This window comes from Nannospalax galili, unplaced genomic scaffold, assembly GCF_000622305.1.
Source record: "Nannospalax galili isolate Female #2095 unplaced genomic scaffold, S.galili_v1.0 scaffold390, whole genome shotgun sequence".
Lineage (NCBI taxonomy): Eukaryota > Metazoa > Chordata > Mammalia > Rodentia > Spalacidae > Nannospalax > Nannospalax galili.
Window position 1 is genome coordinate 186,357 of NW_008330777.1, and position 14,250 is coordinate 200,606.

General features: G+C 37.4%; 1 protein-coding gene across 4 annotated transcripts in view; it reads right to left on the bottom strand.

Moving 5' to 3' along the window:
- The window catches only part of Osbpl8 (oxysterol binding protein like 8), a 206,673-nt gene that overhangs the window by 93,827 nt on the left and 98,596 nt on the right, over positions 1–14,250 (bottom strand). For 2 of the 4 annotated variants that reach the window (XM_008851938.3, XM_008851931.3), the window contains 2 exons: positions 10,373–10,409; positions 2,393–2,530 (listed from right to left, as the gene is read on the bottom strand). In XM_008851938.3, coding sequence (XP_008850160.1) covers positions 2,393–2,530; positions 10,373–10,409 — 175 coding nt within the window. The remainder of the gene's footprint in view (positions 1–2,392; positions 2,531–10,372; positions 10,410–14,250) is intronic. The other 2 variants (XM_029555511.1, XM_029555514.1) reach the window with 1 other exon arrangement.

A 14,250-nucleotide genomic window follows, 5' to 3' on the forward strand; every position in this document is an offset into this window, starting at 1 on the left:
ACTCCTCCCAAGCCCATGTGACCCCTGAGGAACAGATCCTCAAATGACCTTGAGAGTAAAAATAAATTGGTTTATCTGGGCCAACTCTATGGCCTTAAACACCCAAAAGGAAAGTATAACCAAAGATTAAATGGGCCAATATAATTTCCTAAGAGTCCATATGCACAGCTAAAGGCTACATAACAAGCAACAATGCCAGATAGGAGATACCTTCTTTAGAGTTGTTGGCCAGGGTGGCCAAAGGGACTTCCAGATAGAACTGGGAAAATGAACAGCAGACCCTCCTAAAATAAAGACCTCTAGATAGGCTGACTAGATTCACCAGAAGGGCAAGTAGTGGGGAATGGCTGGGGGTGCTGACAACAAGGCAGACAGTAGCAGGGATATCAGAGTACAAAGCTTCTAGTAGGGGGAAGGAGGCTATGGGAGGGTGCCATGTGGGAAGTGGGTATATATTTGAATAAGATGGTTTGGGATGTTCTGTGTGATGCACACACACAAAAAAAATCAGCAAATTTTTTAAAATGTATTATATTTTTTAAAAATGTATTATATTTGAGGGGAAGCATGGAAATTTTCATCATGCCAATTAGTAGAGGTAATAAACATTACCACTGAAATCTACTCAATGACTATAGAAATACACATGTGCCAAGGATCCAAGTGCAACCAATTATGACTAGTAATAATCAGATACATACAGATTAGAGATGTATGCACCAACATCTCAGTGTTAGTAGCGAAAACAATGAGTCTTTCTGCAAGGAACAATATATTCTGAAATGAAATGGAAATCTTTTTTAAAGGTTAAAAACTCATTCAATTTTATGTCCTGTAGGGCTTATACTGAGTTTAGTATTGTATAACTGTATTAATTCAACTGTGAACCTAGAAACTTGCACCCACTTGTGAAAGAGATGTACTCTTGTTCTGGAGTGTGTTACTGAATATGTTAAAGCTGTAGTGAAATGCTTCTAATCATGTAGTTATTAAATTTTTTTTAAATGATAAAAATAATAATTCTTCAAAGCGTAAAAATTTGCTCCTTAATAATTAGTAGATGTGAAAAACATTACCATTGAAATCTACGTGATGGACTTTATATGCATGCTCAGATGCCAAGGAGCTCAGAAAGTAACCGACTGTGACTAGTAATAATCAGATATATAGAGATTAGAAACACGTGCTTGGGTCCTCTGCTAGGGTAGCCAGTGCTCTGCCCAATTACCCATCTCTCCAGCCCCACACAATGCAATATTATTCGTCCATAAAAACCTGAATCACTTGTAGCAATAGGAAAGGAATTGAAGGTACTATATTAAGTGAAATAACAGGCATGGAAATCAAGCACCAGTGGTTTGGAAGCTAAAACAACTGATCTCATAAAACTAGAATGTAAAATAGTGGGTACCAAGGGCTGGAAAGAGGAGGTATGGAGGATGGAGAGAGAATGGTTAACAGTTACAGCAGTACAAGTGTATAAAATTACTCCCCCGTTTTGTGGAGACAGGATTTAGAAACAGATGTGGAAACTATGTAGCCAGCCTGGCCCTGAAATCCTGTTCCTCTTGCCTCTAGACCCTGATTTTTGGCACTACAGTGTACACTTCTGTGCCCAGCAACAAGGAATAACTTTAAATGTTCTATGACATAGTAGGATGACTACGGTTGACAATAATTAACTGTATATCACAAAATAGCTAATAGAGGCTATTGGAAGTTTCAAACACAAAAGTACATGAGATTGTGATAAAAGTGTCATTCATAAGTCTTTATACATATTTTGTATTGCCTGCATGTATGTGAGTGCACCCATGTCACGCAATGCCATGGAGGTCAGTAGAGGGAGTCACTGGATTCCCCTGGAACGGGAATTGAGGACGTGGGTGCTGGGAATTGGACCCGGGTCCTCTGCAAAAGCAGTCAGTGCTCTTAACAGCTGAGCCATCTCTCCAGCCACAAGTCTTTATATTTTAAATCAATTAATACACATTTTCTAATTTCTTAGGGTTAATTAATATTACAGCAAATATCAACAGATACAATTGAGATAACCAGAACTATTTTGAGATTTTCAATGATTTTTATGAGTATAAAGGGGCCATAATGCCAAAGAGTGAGAGAATCACTGATTTAGAAGAATGAAAAAACTAACAAACTATGCTGGTGTCTAAGAGAAATCAAAGGACTATAATAAAGGAAAGTATACTGATTCTAAGAGCACTGCAAATAGACCAAGCAAAAACAAATCAGCATAAAACAAAGTGGAAACAGACTATGGTAGACCCAAATACTATGGTAGACCCCTCATACAAACAAACAAACAAACAAACAAACAAACAAGCAATGTTTCAAACAAACAAACAAAAACTCGAAACCTGTGACTTCTTACCCTGACTGTGAGGGCTGGATGGACTAAGAGTCGGTGGGTGCAGATCTTTAGTTGGTGTTGGATAAGCTTCTTTCCCTTGGCGCTGACTCATCTTTCCTGGTGTCAGAAGCTGAGATTCGTCACTGTTTGCTACAACAGCTTAAGGGGAAAAAAGGGAAAAGAATTAGCATTAAGGTCACAGGTTTTATGTGACATAAAACTGGTTGAAATTGCCTAAGACATTGTATTCAACAAAATACTTATTTATTAATTTAATTAATTAATTTATTTATTTATTCATTTGTTTGTTTTGGTCTTTTTTGAGACAGGGTCTCCCTGTAGCCCCAGCTGACCTGGAACTCACTATGTAAACCAGGCTGGCCTTGAACTCACAGAGATCCGCCTGCCTCTGCCTCCCAAGTGCTGGAAATAAAGGCATGAGCCATCATGCCCAGCTCAACTCAATACTTTAACAAACTGCAAAATCATTTTGATATGTTTGTGCACTGTAAGTCCAAGAGAACTGATAGGGAAGCCTCACTTACACACACACACACACACACATACACATATATATATATATATACACATGACAGACATGGTAAAAATAAATTATATATCCAATTAATAATGCAAGGCTCATACACTTCACTCTGCATCTTTCATAGTGCTTACCTGGACTCTTTATACTTGCCAATACAACAGGCAATAGAAAAAGTCATTTCACAGATGAAATGCAAATTGCCAAAAAGTACAAGGTAAGATGTGCAGCTTCACTAATCAAAAAAATTACAAATTATTAGCAGAAGAAAATACACTCAGTAGAATTTCTATTCTAGTTTCTTTTTTTGTTTCAAAGATGGTAAAATTACACTCGCTGTCCAATTATCAGTCTGTAGAGGACTGCTCACTGTTTCTCACCCATGTGGCTACACCAACACAAAGGAGTGACATAAAAAGATGGAAGTAATGCGCAAAGGGGCAAGTCACATTCACAGGCCCTCTAATCGCCACATTCTCTCATGTTTCTGGGCTTTCAAATGGTTTAGCTTCATGGGTTTTTTTTTATATTTTATTTATTATTTTTATTTTATGACTGTAGTGCCTGCATGTATATAAGTGCACCCATGTCATGCAATACTGCAGAGGTCAGAAGAGGGTTTCAGATTCCCCTAGAACTGGAGTTAAGGACAGTTCGTAGCCGCCATGTGGGTGCTGGGAATCAAACCTGAGTCTTCTGCAAGAGCAGTCAATGCTCTTAACCACTGAGCCATCACTCTAGCCCCATCTTCATCTTAAAAATAAATGATTTGGTCTTCACTTATCTTAATTGGTCAGTTTAACTAGAACGTCTCATTGACATTTCTATCACTCTTTTAAATTAAAAATTATGTGTATGAACGTACTGCCTGCATGTATATAAGTGCACCTGTGTCATGCAATGCCCACAAAGGACAGAAAAGGGCATCAGATCCCCTGGAATTAGACAGTCAGTTGTTAGCAATCATGTGGGTACTGGGATTCAGGCCCAGGTTTTCTTGCAAGAGAAACAAGTGCTCTTAACTGCTAAACCATCTCTCCAGCTCCCATCACACTATCTTTTTAAAAATAAATTGCTTTCACACATTTCCAACTGTGTTAACGTTTTCAAAATTATATTTGAGCTCCTTATATTTCAAAATCAAAATATAAAATACTTTTATTTATCATCCAAATACAGGTATAAAAAAGTGTTTACCATCAAGTCAACAGAAATAAAAATCTATGGAATGATGGCTCCTAAACTTTCATCTCCGGCTTATCTCCTCAAACTAAAATTCCCAAATCCAGATTCAGCCTGTCTTACTCATGGCTTCCATCACAGGCATCTCAGATTGTCCCAGAGCACAACCTCCGTTCTGCTTCTCCTGACACCTGCCTCTCCTCCAGCTCAGCTAGTGGAAATCACTGCTCTTCCCACGTCCCCAGGGCAAAAAACAGACTTTTTAAAATTTTCCTTTCTCTCACACTTCACATCTAGTTACCTGTGAAATCTTTAGACACTCATTCAATCTTTATCTGGAACACTATGACATTTTCCTACTTCCATAACTCCTAACCTAAGCCAAGCCACTACGACCTTTTTATTGGCCCACTGTGTTGCCTTTTGCTGTATGAAGTTCATTTTCCACACAGAGGTCTGAATAATCATTATCCTTTGAGATAAATTAGATGCATATCATGCAGAAATATTCTCAACAGCTTTCTATTCTAGGCAGAATCTGGTAGTACAGACCTAGAATCCTAGCTCTTCAGGAGGCTAAGGTAAGAGGAAAGTGCCAGACCTCACTGGGTTATAGAATGAATTCAAGGCCAACCTGGGCAACTTAGTGAAACCATTTCAATCAATCAGTCAATCAGTCTGTCAGTCAGGCGGGCAGTCAATCAATCAATCAATCAATCAATCAATCAACCAATCAATAGCTTGGATGTAGTTCAATGGTTGCCTAGCATGTACAAGGCCCTGGATTTAATCCCCAGTACAGGTAAAAAAGGAAGAGGGAAAGGAAAGGAGGAAAGGAAGAGGCTTGTTTTCCATCCTTACAATAAATCCACTGCTTGTGAATTAAAGGGTCTGGCACCTGTATATCTTTCCAATATCACCCATTACCACTCTCCTCCCATTCAACACAGTTCAGTGATAATGGCCAACTTAGTACTCCCAAAAATGCCATCTTGCAATTCTTGGGGTCCATATCTTTCCCTCTTTAAAATAATTATTATTTTTGTTTTTATGTATATGTATACACCATGGCCGGGGGCACCTCAGAGGCCAGAAGATGGTGTAAGATACCCTAGAACTGGAATCAGAGGTGGTGGTGAGTCAGCCAATGTAGGTGATAGGAAACAAACTCTGGTCCTCTGGAAGAACAAGAAGTGTGCTTCTCCTGAGCTATCTCTATAAGTCCAAGGGGCCTGCTTCTTGTTTCTTCTATCTGGAATACTCTCAGTCAGGATCTTCACTTGCTGTCTGTGCTCAAAAGCTATCTCTTTGGAAAAGACCTTTGGTTTCTTCACTGTGCTTTTTTGTTATAAATAGGTTCTTCATTTTAATATAGCACAATTTGTCAATCTGGATGTGGTTAGTGCCCACCACGCCATAGTTACAATCTGTTTATCTCATGTTACATGACCTTCATCATAGCTCATATCACTCTCTAGGAAAAAAAAAAAAATCACACTATTTAACTATCGTCTAGTTTCCTCTGTTAGAACTTAAATTCCATGAGAGAAAAGGGTTTTATCTGCCTTATTTTTCCATAAATTCTTATTTCTGATCTGCTTCCTGGCATATTGAAGGCATCACTTCCTAATATACTAAAGGTATTTGATAAAATTACACTAAATATATCAACCAACTAACTTTACGTTCTTATGAGGCTTCATTTCTATAAAGTATGTATTTTGACTCCTTCAGTCACTAAATCTAAAATTCATTTGATTGCTAAAAACAATTACTGAGATTTAAAATGAAAGTACTAATGCACAGAATGCAAAATGATTTAAAGAACATCCCAGAAAAACAACAGACCCCTCTACATGTTTAACCCAGATAGTCAATAGAGGTGGGGAAAAGAAAGACTACTGAATGACACTAGGACAACCAGCTCTCCCCACTGAACAAACAGATTCCATTCCTTTCTTGTATCATACCAGAAGAATAGTTCCAAGAAAATTAAAGGAACAAATGAAAAAACAAAGCTTTATTAGAATATAAGAGACTATTTCTATAGACATGGGATAACAAAGCATTAACAGAAAAATTAAATGCTACTAAGATTATGAACTTAGTCATGATTCCATAATGAATCTGAAAAAAGCACTGAACACAATATATTCACAGCCCATATTATTAATAAAAGGCTGTATACAAAATGTTTTAAATTACATAATGCCTATAAATCAATTAGAAAAGATCAACAACATCATAGAAAAGTGAGGGAAAGAGTTGAACAGTATTTCACAGAAGAAATGTTAGTATCCAGTAAGTATATAAAAGAATATTCTTGGGGCTGGAGAGATGGCTCAGCAGTTAAGAGGACTGACTGCTCTTGCAGAGGACTCAGGTTTGATTCCCAGCACCCACATGGCAGCTACAAACCATGCTTAACTCCAGTTCCAGGGGAATCAGAAGCCCTCTTCTGATTTCTGCGGTATTGCACCCCGTGGGTGCACTCACATACATGCAGGCAATACATTCATACACATAAAATAAAAATAATAAATAAAAAATTTTTTAAAAAGGATATTCATTCTTCTTAATAATCAGGGAAGTAGGAATCAATACCGCAATGGGGTAGAACACTCAGTAGAACTGACAGGAAGTAATAAATTTGATAATATCAAAGCACACTCAGGATAGGATCATCAAGGTTTTGGGCACTGCTGGTGAAATATCAATTGATATAAGCACTTTGGAAAACAATTTTGAACTAGCACATACCCTATGAATCCAACATAATTTTTCTTTTATGCCAAAAAAACCTCTTACATGTGTATACTAAGAGACAAGAGTAAGAATGCTCATGGAACACTGTTCATAACAGAAAAACTTAAATACTCTTCAATTAAAAATAAAATGATTAATACATTGTGGCACATGCATATGACAGACTAGTACAAGGCATTGAAAAAGGAATGATGTATTTCTCTATCAGTCAGCATGGCTGAATCATAGAAATACATCACCTACAAAAAACAAGTTCATAAAAGATTACATGTACTATAATACACATCTCTTAAAGTACAGGATTGGCAGGGCATTTGCCTAGCATTCATAAGAGGCCCTGGAACCAGAAAAAAGTAAAAAATTTAAAAACAAGTTAAAACTTAGGGGAACGGGCTGATGAGATAGCTCAATGGGTAAAGGCACTGCCACTAAGCCTGATGACCCAAGTTTGATCCCAGGGACCCACACAGTGAAAGGAGAGAGCCCACTCCTCCAAACTGTCATGGCATGCATGGGTCCTAGCATATACACACCAAAAATTGATTAATTAAAAAAAGGAATACATATATAATTTAAAATACTGCAAGACAACACTTTTAAAAGGTTTAAAAAAAAAAAACAGAAAAATACAACCTAGTTACCACCACTGGGGACAGATATAGGGATAGAAGCATGGAACGGAATTAATGCTTTGGTAATCAATAAGACATAATGTTTTGTCTTAAATAAGTCCACTATATAAACAAGGAAACAGTTCTGCTTTCCTCTTTCTAATCCATTGTATATGTGATTTTTGGAAACAGGGTCTCACTACAGAGCCTAAAATAGTATGAAAACTCACCATCCCCCTGCGTGCTACCTGCCTCCCTGGTGCTGGGATGACAGGTTTGCACTACCACTCTCCCTCTCTAATAATCTCTTCTAAATTTAAATGATAATGTGTAACTTTTGATACCCTTGAAATGAGAAATACATAGAAACACCAATGCACAGAGTATATCTCTTCACAGCAAGACAGAATGTCCATTTTTCTACTTACTTTGTCTCATTTGATTCACAAACATTGACTATTTACAGATAAAGGAAAATCCTCATCCCCCTACAAATCACTCCAGTGCCCTACAGGATTTACACAATAGTGGAGCATCTGAATGGAAGTTTAAGAAAGACACCGACTTTGTTTTTGTCTGTATCCATTGACACTATTGATAAATAATTGCTAAATAAATGAAAAGATATTTGTCAAATGATTCACTGACACAAGTGATTTGCCTGCTAAAGCTGACATTATAGTGCCCTCTGCTGGTTCTACTTATCGTACAAGTAGTCTACTTCGCAGCTCACATTACTTTTCTTAGTATAAATCACATTGGAATAATTAATACTATACTTAATAAATCAGGTGAATCTTCTAAGGAGAATATGAGTTTATCACCTTCTTTATCTCTTGATCAGTATAAATATTTTAACAATTTTACAAAGTCTGGTTTTACCCCTAAACTAAGAGGAAGCCAAGATAATACAGATTTTTTTTTAAATCCTAAATAATCTGCATGTAAACCTGACTCCCCTTGAGATTCACATTCTGCCACTTTTAAATTTCCTACTATCCTGATAATAATACGATACAAAATGAGGAACATATTTTAAATACTGTGAACCATTGTAATTAGAAAATCTAAAGCTTAGCATACTACTTTAAATTACCTTTATATTAAAAAATTAAATACATATTCTAACCAGTATTAGAAAAAAATCAGAAACTAACTTACACCAAAGAATTATATATTAGTTTTTTATTAGAAATATTACTTGTAGGAAATAATGGGTTTCATTATGGCATAATATATATTATCATATTCATGCCCCTTAGCACCCTCTCTTTAGACCAAAAAAAGAAATCTTGTTAACTAGGAGAAACTACTGGCATTTTCATGCTCAGTCCCTTTCTTTGAGCCCTGAAAAGAATGAGCCTCATAACAGAGAAGGTTTTCAATATTGAGGCGATTATTACAGAAAAATATAACTTCCTAAATCAGTTTCCTATGTTGCTATTCAACAAAATCAAAATCTGTGCCCAATTTATGATGCAGTAAAATTTTAATTATTGGGGCTGGAGATATGGCTCAGCAGTTAAAAGCACTGGCTAGTAAGCCGGGTGTGGTGGCACACGCCTTTAAACCCAGCACTTGGGAGCCTTTAAACCCAGCACTTGGGAGGCAGAGGCAGGTGGATCTTTGTGAGTTTGAGGCCAGCCTGGTCTACAAAGTGAGTTCCAGGACAGCTGGGGCTACAGAGAGACCCTGTCAATAAATAAATAAATAAATAAATAAATAAATAAATAAATAAGTGAATGAATGAATGAATGAATGAATGCACCGGCTGCCCTTGCAGAAGAGCCAAGTTTGATTCCCAGCACCCACATGGCAGTTAACAACTGTTTGTAACTCCAATTCCAGGGGATCCGACGCCCTCTTTTGACTTCCTTGGGCACTGCATGACACGGGTACATTTACATGTATGCAGGCAATACACTCAAACACATAAAAAATTGAAATGTTTTTAAAATTTAATTATTTAGTTAGACCTGAATTCAACCAACAATAGCTTCTTCTCATTGTTTAGTATCAGTAGAGCAGTGGGGAGTGGGCTAATAGTCACTTCTACCTTCTTGGATATTTAAGCTTTTAGCTTTCAGACTCCTCATTTATAAAATTAGTATTTTACTAACTGATCTGTGAAATTCCTTTCAGTTCAGTGATTCTATGATTTTTTAATATAAAAATGGCCCCTGTCACTGTCCAACTGGACTATAAAAATCCTGAGGTGACATGTTTTATTCATTGTGCTTACTCAAAAGCTACCAAAATGTCTGGCTCTATCCCTCAAACAAAAACCAAAACCAAAATACCTCAGGAAAATTTGTTACGGTGAACTGGATATAATTTTATTTTAAAGGGTAATCTTCTAACTCTCTAAGGTAAAACATGCTTTCTTAAAACCCCACAAATATAAAAAAATCCATAATCAAATTATCTATTATATAAAATTCTGCAAGCTAAAAGACTATTGAGGTCCCATATCATGAATTAGACAGTTAAGTGAATGAAGCATTCTCTAGGTAATCAAGATGCAAGTACAGATACTGTCTATGGATTTTAATGGACAATGGCAACAGACAGGCCCTGGGCATTGACCATTTCTAATCTCTACTTTGTATTGCAATACCTTGAAAGAAAAGTAGAAGACTGAATCAAAATTGAAATACTATTTGTCACTGGGCATGGTAGTGCACACCTTTAATCACAGCATGCTAGAGGCAGAGGAAGGCGAATCTCTGTTGAGTTCAAGGCCAGCCTGGTCTACATAATGAGTTCCAGGTCAGCTGGGGCTACAGGAAGACCCTGTCTCAAAAATACCGAAAAAAAAAAAAAATACTATTTGTCACTTAAAAGTAACACTAAAATATCATCATGCCCCCCAAACATGACAGTCCAACTGTAGCTACTTACTTGATGGCCCAAGGACATCTTTGCTATCACCAAGAAGCTTTTAATGCAGAGGAATTGAGCAGCAAATAAACACAATCCAATCAGGAAGAAGCAAACACCCCGGGTTGGAAGCAGCAGTGAGACAAAAGGACAAGGAAAACAGCGTTAGTGTATGAGTAAGAAGCACATGCACATTCATCTTAATCACCATGCTTTATAAGACATGTCCCTTTACAGACCCAAACAATCTTGGCTTAGGCAATATCAATACCAAGTATGTATTCTAATTGTGAGAAAAGAAGAGGAAACAGAATCACTAAAGTACTTTGTTTTGCAATTACTCAACCTAAAAGTTACTTTCAATTATAATGCAAGATAGGGATTAGGAAGGGTAAAAATTACTTAGAAATGTAAGAGCACTAAAAGTTACTCATCCCTTTGAATTAATTTAAAGCAGTTTAAAACTATATAACACTCATACACTACTAAATATTAGTTCTACATGCCATCAAAGCACTCATTATAGAGATTGTTTTTGTACAAAAAAGCAAACATGCATTGAGTGTTTATCATATGCCAACTATTGTGCAAGAAGCAGAGCTTCTAAGAGATACCAACAAAACAGAACATTTTTAATGACTATTATCTGAAGCTACTAGTCTAAGAAAGTTAGAAGATACACTCATCACCCTCCCTCCCATCATGGTCTCACTACGTAGCCCACGCCGCCCTCAAACTCACTCTTCCTGCTTCAGCCTCTATATTCTATTCTATCAAGCAGAAGACTCAATTTAACTTTAAAATACGTCAATCTACAAACTCTCTGAACCTACAACGTCACCACTCTATGTTGCCTTGGTCAGAGTTCTCAGCTCTCCTTCACTTCACATAGTAAAGCAACAACAAAACCAAAACATTTCCACTGATTACACTGCTTCTGGGTCTTTTTTAAGCACAGTGGTCAGACTGTAGTTGGCTGTGACAAAAGGTAAGTTGCTTTGGGCTTCAGTCATCTTGGAGAAGGCCTCCTCCTTGTCACTTTCCTGAACTGATGGCTACTGAGCAATTCTGGAAATCATGTTTCAAAGTCTTAAAGGTTATTTGTTTTGTTCATTTTTCCACAGATGCCAATTTAAGATTATTCTTTTGTGAACCAATTTCAGTTTTCCAGACTATAGCTCTGTAGATAATGAAATCACTGTGCTCAAATCCTTATTACAACTTGGAAGCTTGAGGGAAGAGAAAAGGAGATAAAAGATTAAAGTATTTGTGAATAGGGGCAGAAGTGATGGCTCAGCAGTTAAGAACACTTGCTGTTTTTCCATAGAATCTGAATTCAGTTGCCAGCACCATCAGACAGCTCACAAAGGTCTGTAATTTCTGCTCCAGCAGATCCACAACCCTCTCTGGCCTCTGCAGGCACCTACACTCCTGTGCACACACCACCACACAGACATACACATATACAATAGTTAAAAATACAGTTATAAAAATAAAAAATGGGGCTGGAGAGATGGCCCAGCATAAGAACACTGGCTGCTCGCTCAGAGGACCCAGGTTTGAGTCCCAGCACTCACAAGGCAGATAACAACTGTCTATAACTCTAATTCCAGGGGATCCGACGCCCTCTTCTGGCCTCTGCAGGCACTGCAAGACACGGGTGCACTTACATACATGCAGGCAATACACTCATACACATAAAATATTTGTAAAGACAATCTAAAATGGCACCCAGTGATCCCCATTTCCTGGGTGGCAATTTCCTTTGTTCTAACAGTTTGCTGCAACTGCTGTATTTGGTTTTGTTTTGCTTTGTTTCCTTTTGGAAGTGGTGATGGGGAGATTGTTTTATTTTAAAACACAGTCTCAAGATGTAGTTCAGGCTGGCCTGAAACTCTTAATCCTCTTGCCTCAGCTGCTGGATTGCTGGCATATACTACATGCCTGGCTCTCTACTTATTAACATCTAATGCAGAGAATATGGTAAAAGCGATGGCTACCTCTTCTGAGATTAGTTTACAGAACTCTCTCACAGACGACTCACTGGGATGGCCCTCCTTGAGGTGGACTTACAGAAAGGCCTATCAGTTTGCCAACAATCACAAAATGAACTTGGAAGTTCTACTCAATTAGGTTTTCCATGGAGGTAGCAGCAGAAACCCCTCCCTAATCTTAAGTGCAACCATACAACCACTGAGTCAGAGTTAGCTTGCTAAACTGCTCTTGGATTATTGAATTTGAGACAATAACTGCTTATTGTTTAAAACAACTTGAATGAATGAATGAATGAATGAACTATAAAACTGTAAGAGGCCAGGAAGCTGACAAAGACAACTGAGGCCAACTTTTAAAATGCTTCATAGATAGCTTCTTTAAAATTCTTACTGTGATGGCAGAATAACTGGTTTTCCCTGGATTTACCAGTAACTTCAGTAACTTCCTAAAAGGTGGCAGTGGTTCTAAACACACACACACACACACACACACACACACACACACACACACACAATATTTGTTTTACAAAACCAGTTATATTTGAGGGTTTTAGAATTCATCTTTTATTCAGAAAAAAGAGTATAAATTCATTTTCACTGAATAGTTTTTTATATTGTCCATTTTTTTTTTTTTTTTTTTTTTTTTTGAAACAGTCTCCCTGTAGCCCCAGCTGTCCTAGAGCTCACTATGTAGACCAGGCTGGCGTTGAACCCACAAAGATCCACCTGCCTCTGCCTTCCAAGTGCTGGGATTAAAGGCGTGCGCCACCACGCCCAGCCAATTTTCTTTTTTTTTTAGTAGTAGCACTGTGTCAATTTTTGAACAATTCTATTCATTGCCTGCTAACTCCCAGAAAATAATTCCTACCATATACAGTAACTTTTGATATTTGTTTCAAATATCTCATTATACTTAATCTCAACACCATACCTTTAAGCATGTCTATGCTATACGTCTGATTCCACCTGGTCAATTCATTTTAGGAATCAAAGAATACTAACAGTAAATGAAGCAGACAAAAATCCTGTCCTTGACTAGAGATACAGGTAAGTGGTAGAGTGTGTGCCTGGTACTGGCCCTTGGTTTGATCCCCATACCAAGAAAACTAGAAAATTTTGTCAGGGTGGCACTTAAGTTTTAGTGGGAAAAATGAACAAGAACACAATAAAATAATAACTAATAATATATTGTATATAATTTTAAAAATAAAGAGAGAACGGAGGCTGTAAAACAAAGAAAAAGTGCTGACTGCATACTTAAACTCCAAAAAGCATTCCACAAAGAGAAAAGTGGGAGGGTGGGATGGGAGCAAGTGTGGAGAACCTGGAAAAAGAGTACAAGAGCAGGAGAAGTTGGAAGGCACTGAGAAAGGAAAGAGCACTAAAAGTTTACAAAGTCAGTGAGGTAAAGGGATACTAGATAGTGGAGGGCTCTGATGGGTCTTTTCATGACTTTGGCTTTATTTCTAAGGAGATAGGGAAGCAATAAATGGTTTTGAAAAAAGGACTGACATGGTCTGACTGTATTTTAGCAGAATTTTTCTGGCTTGCTATTTTGAAAATAGACTAGGAACAGAAGTATAATCAGGAATTTACTAAAATAATCTGGGGAGAACAAGAAGGCAGCAGTGCAGGAGATGAAAAGTTGTTCAGTTCTGAATATATTTTGAAAGTAGAGCAGCAGGATTTCCAAATAGACCAAGTGGGAGACAGGAGAGAAGGAGGTATAAAGATGATTTCAAATAGTCAGAATTGAGCACCTAGTGGGATGGAAATGACATTTAGCTGTGAGCAGTCGGGTTATAGGGAAAACTCCAAAGTGAGTTCAGAGGAAAGGTTCAGGTCAGTAGGAGAAACACAAATGGTATGTGAATTAGGTTTATAACCAGAATATTTTGGTCACTG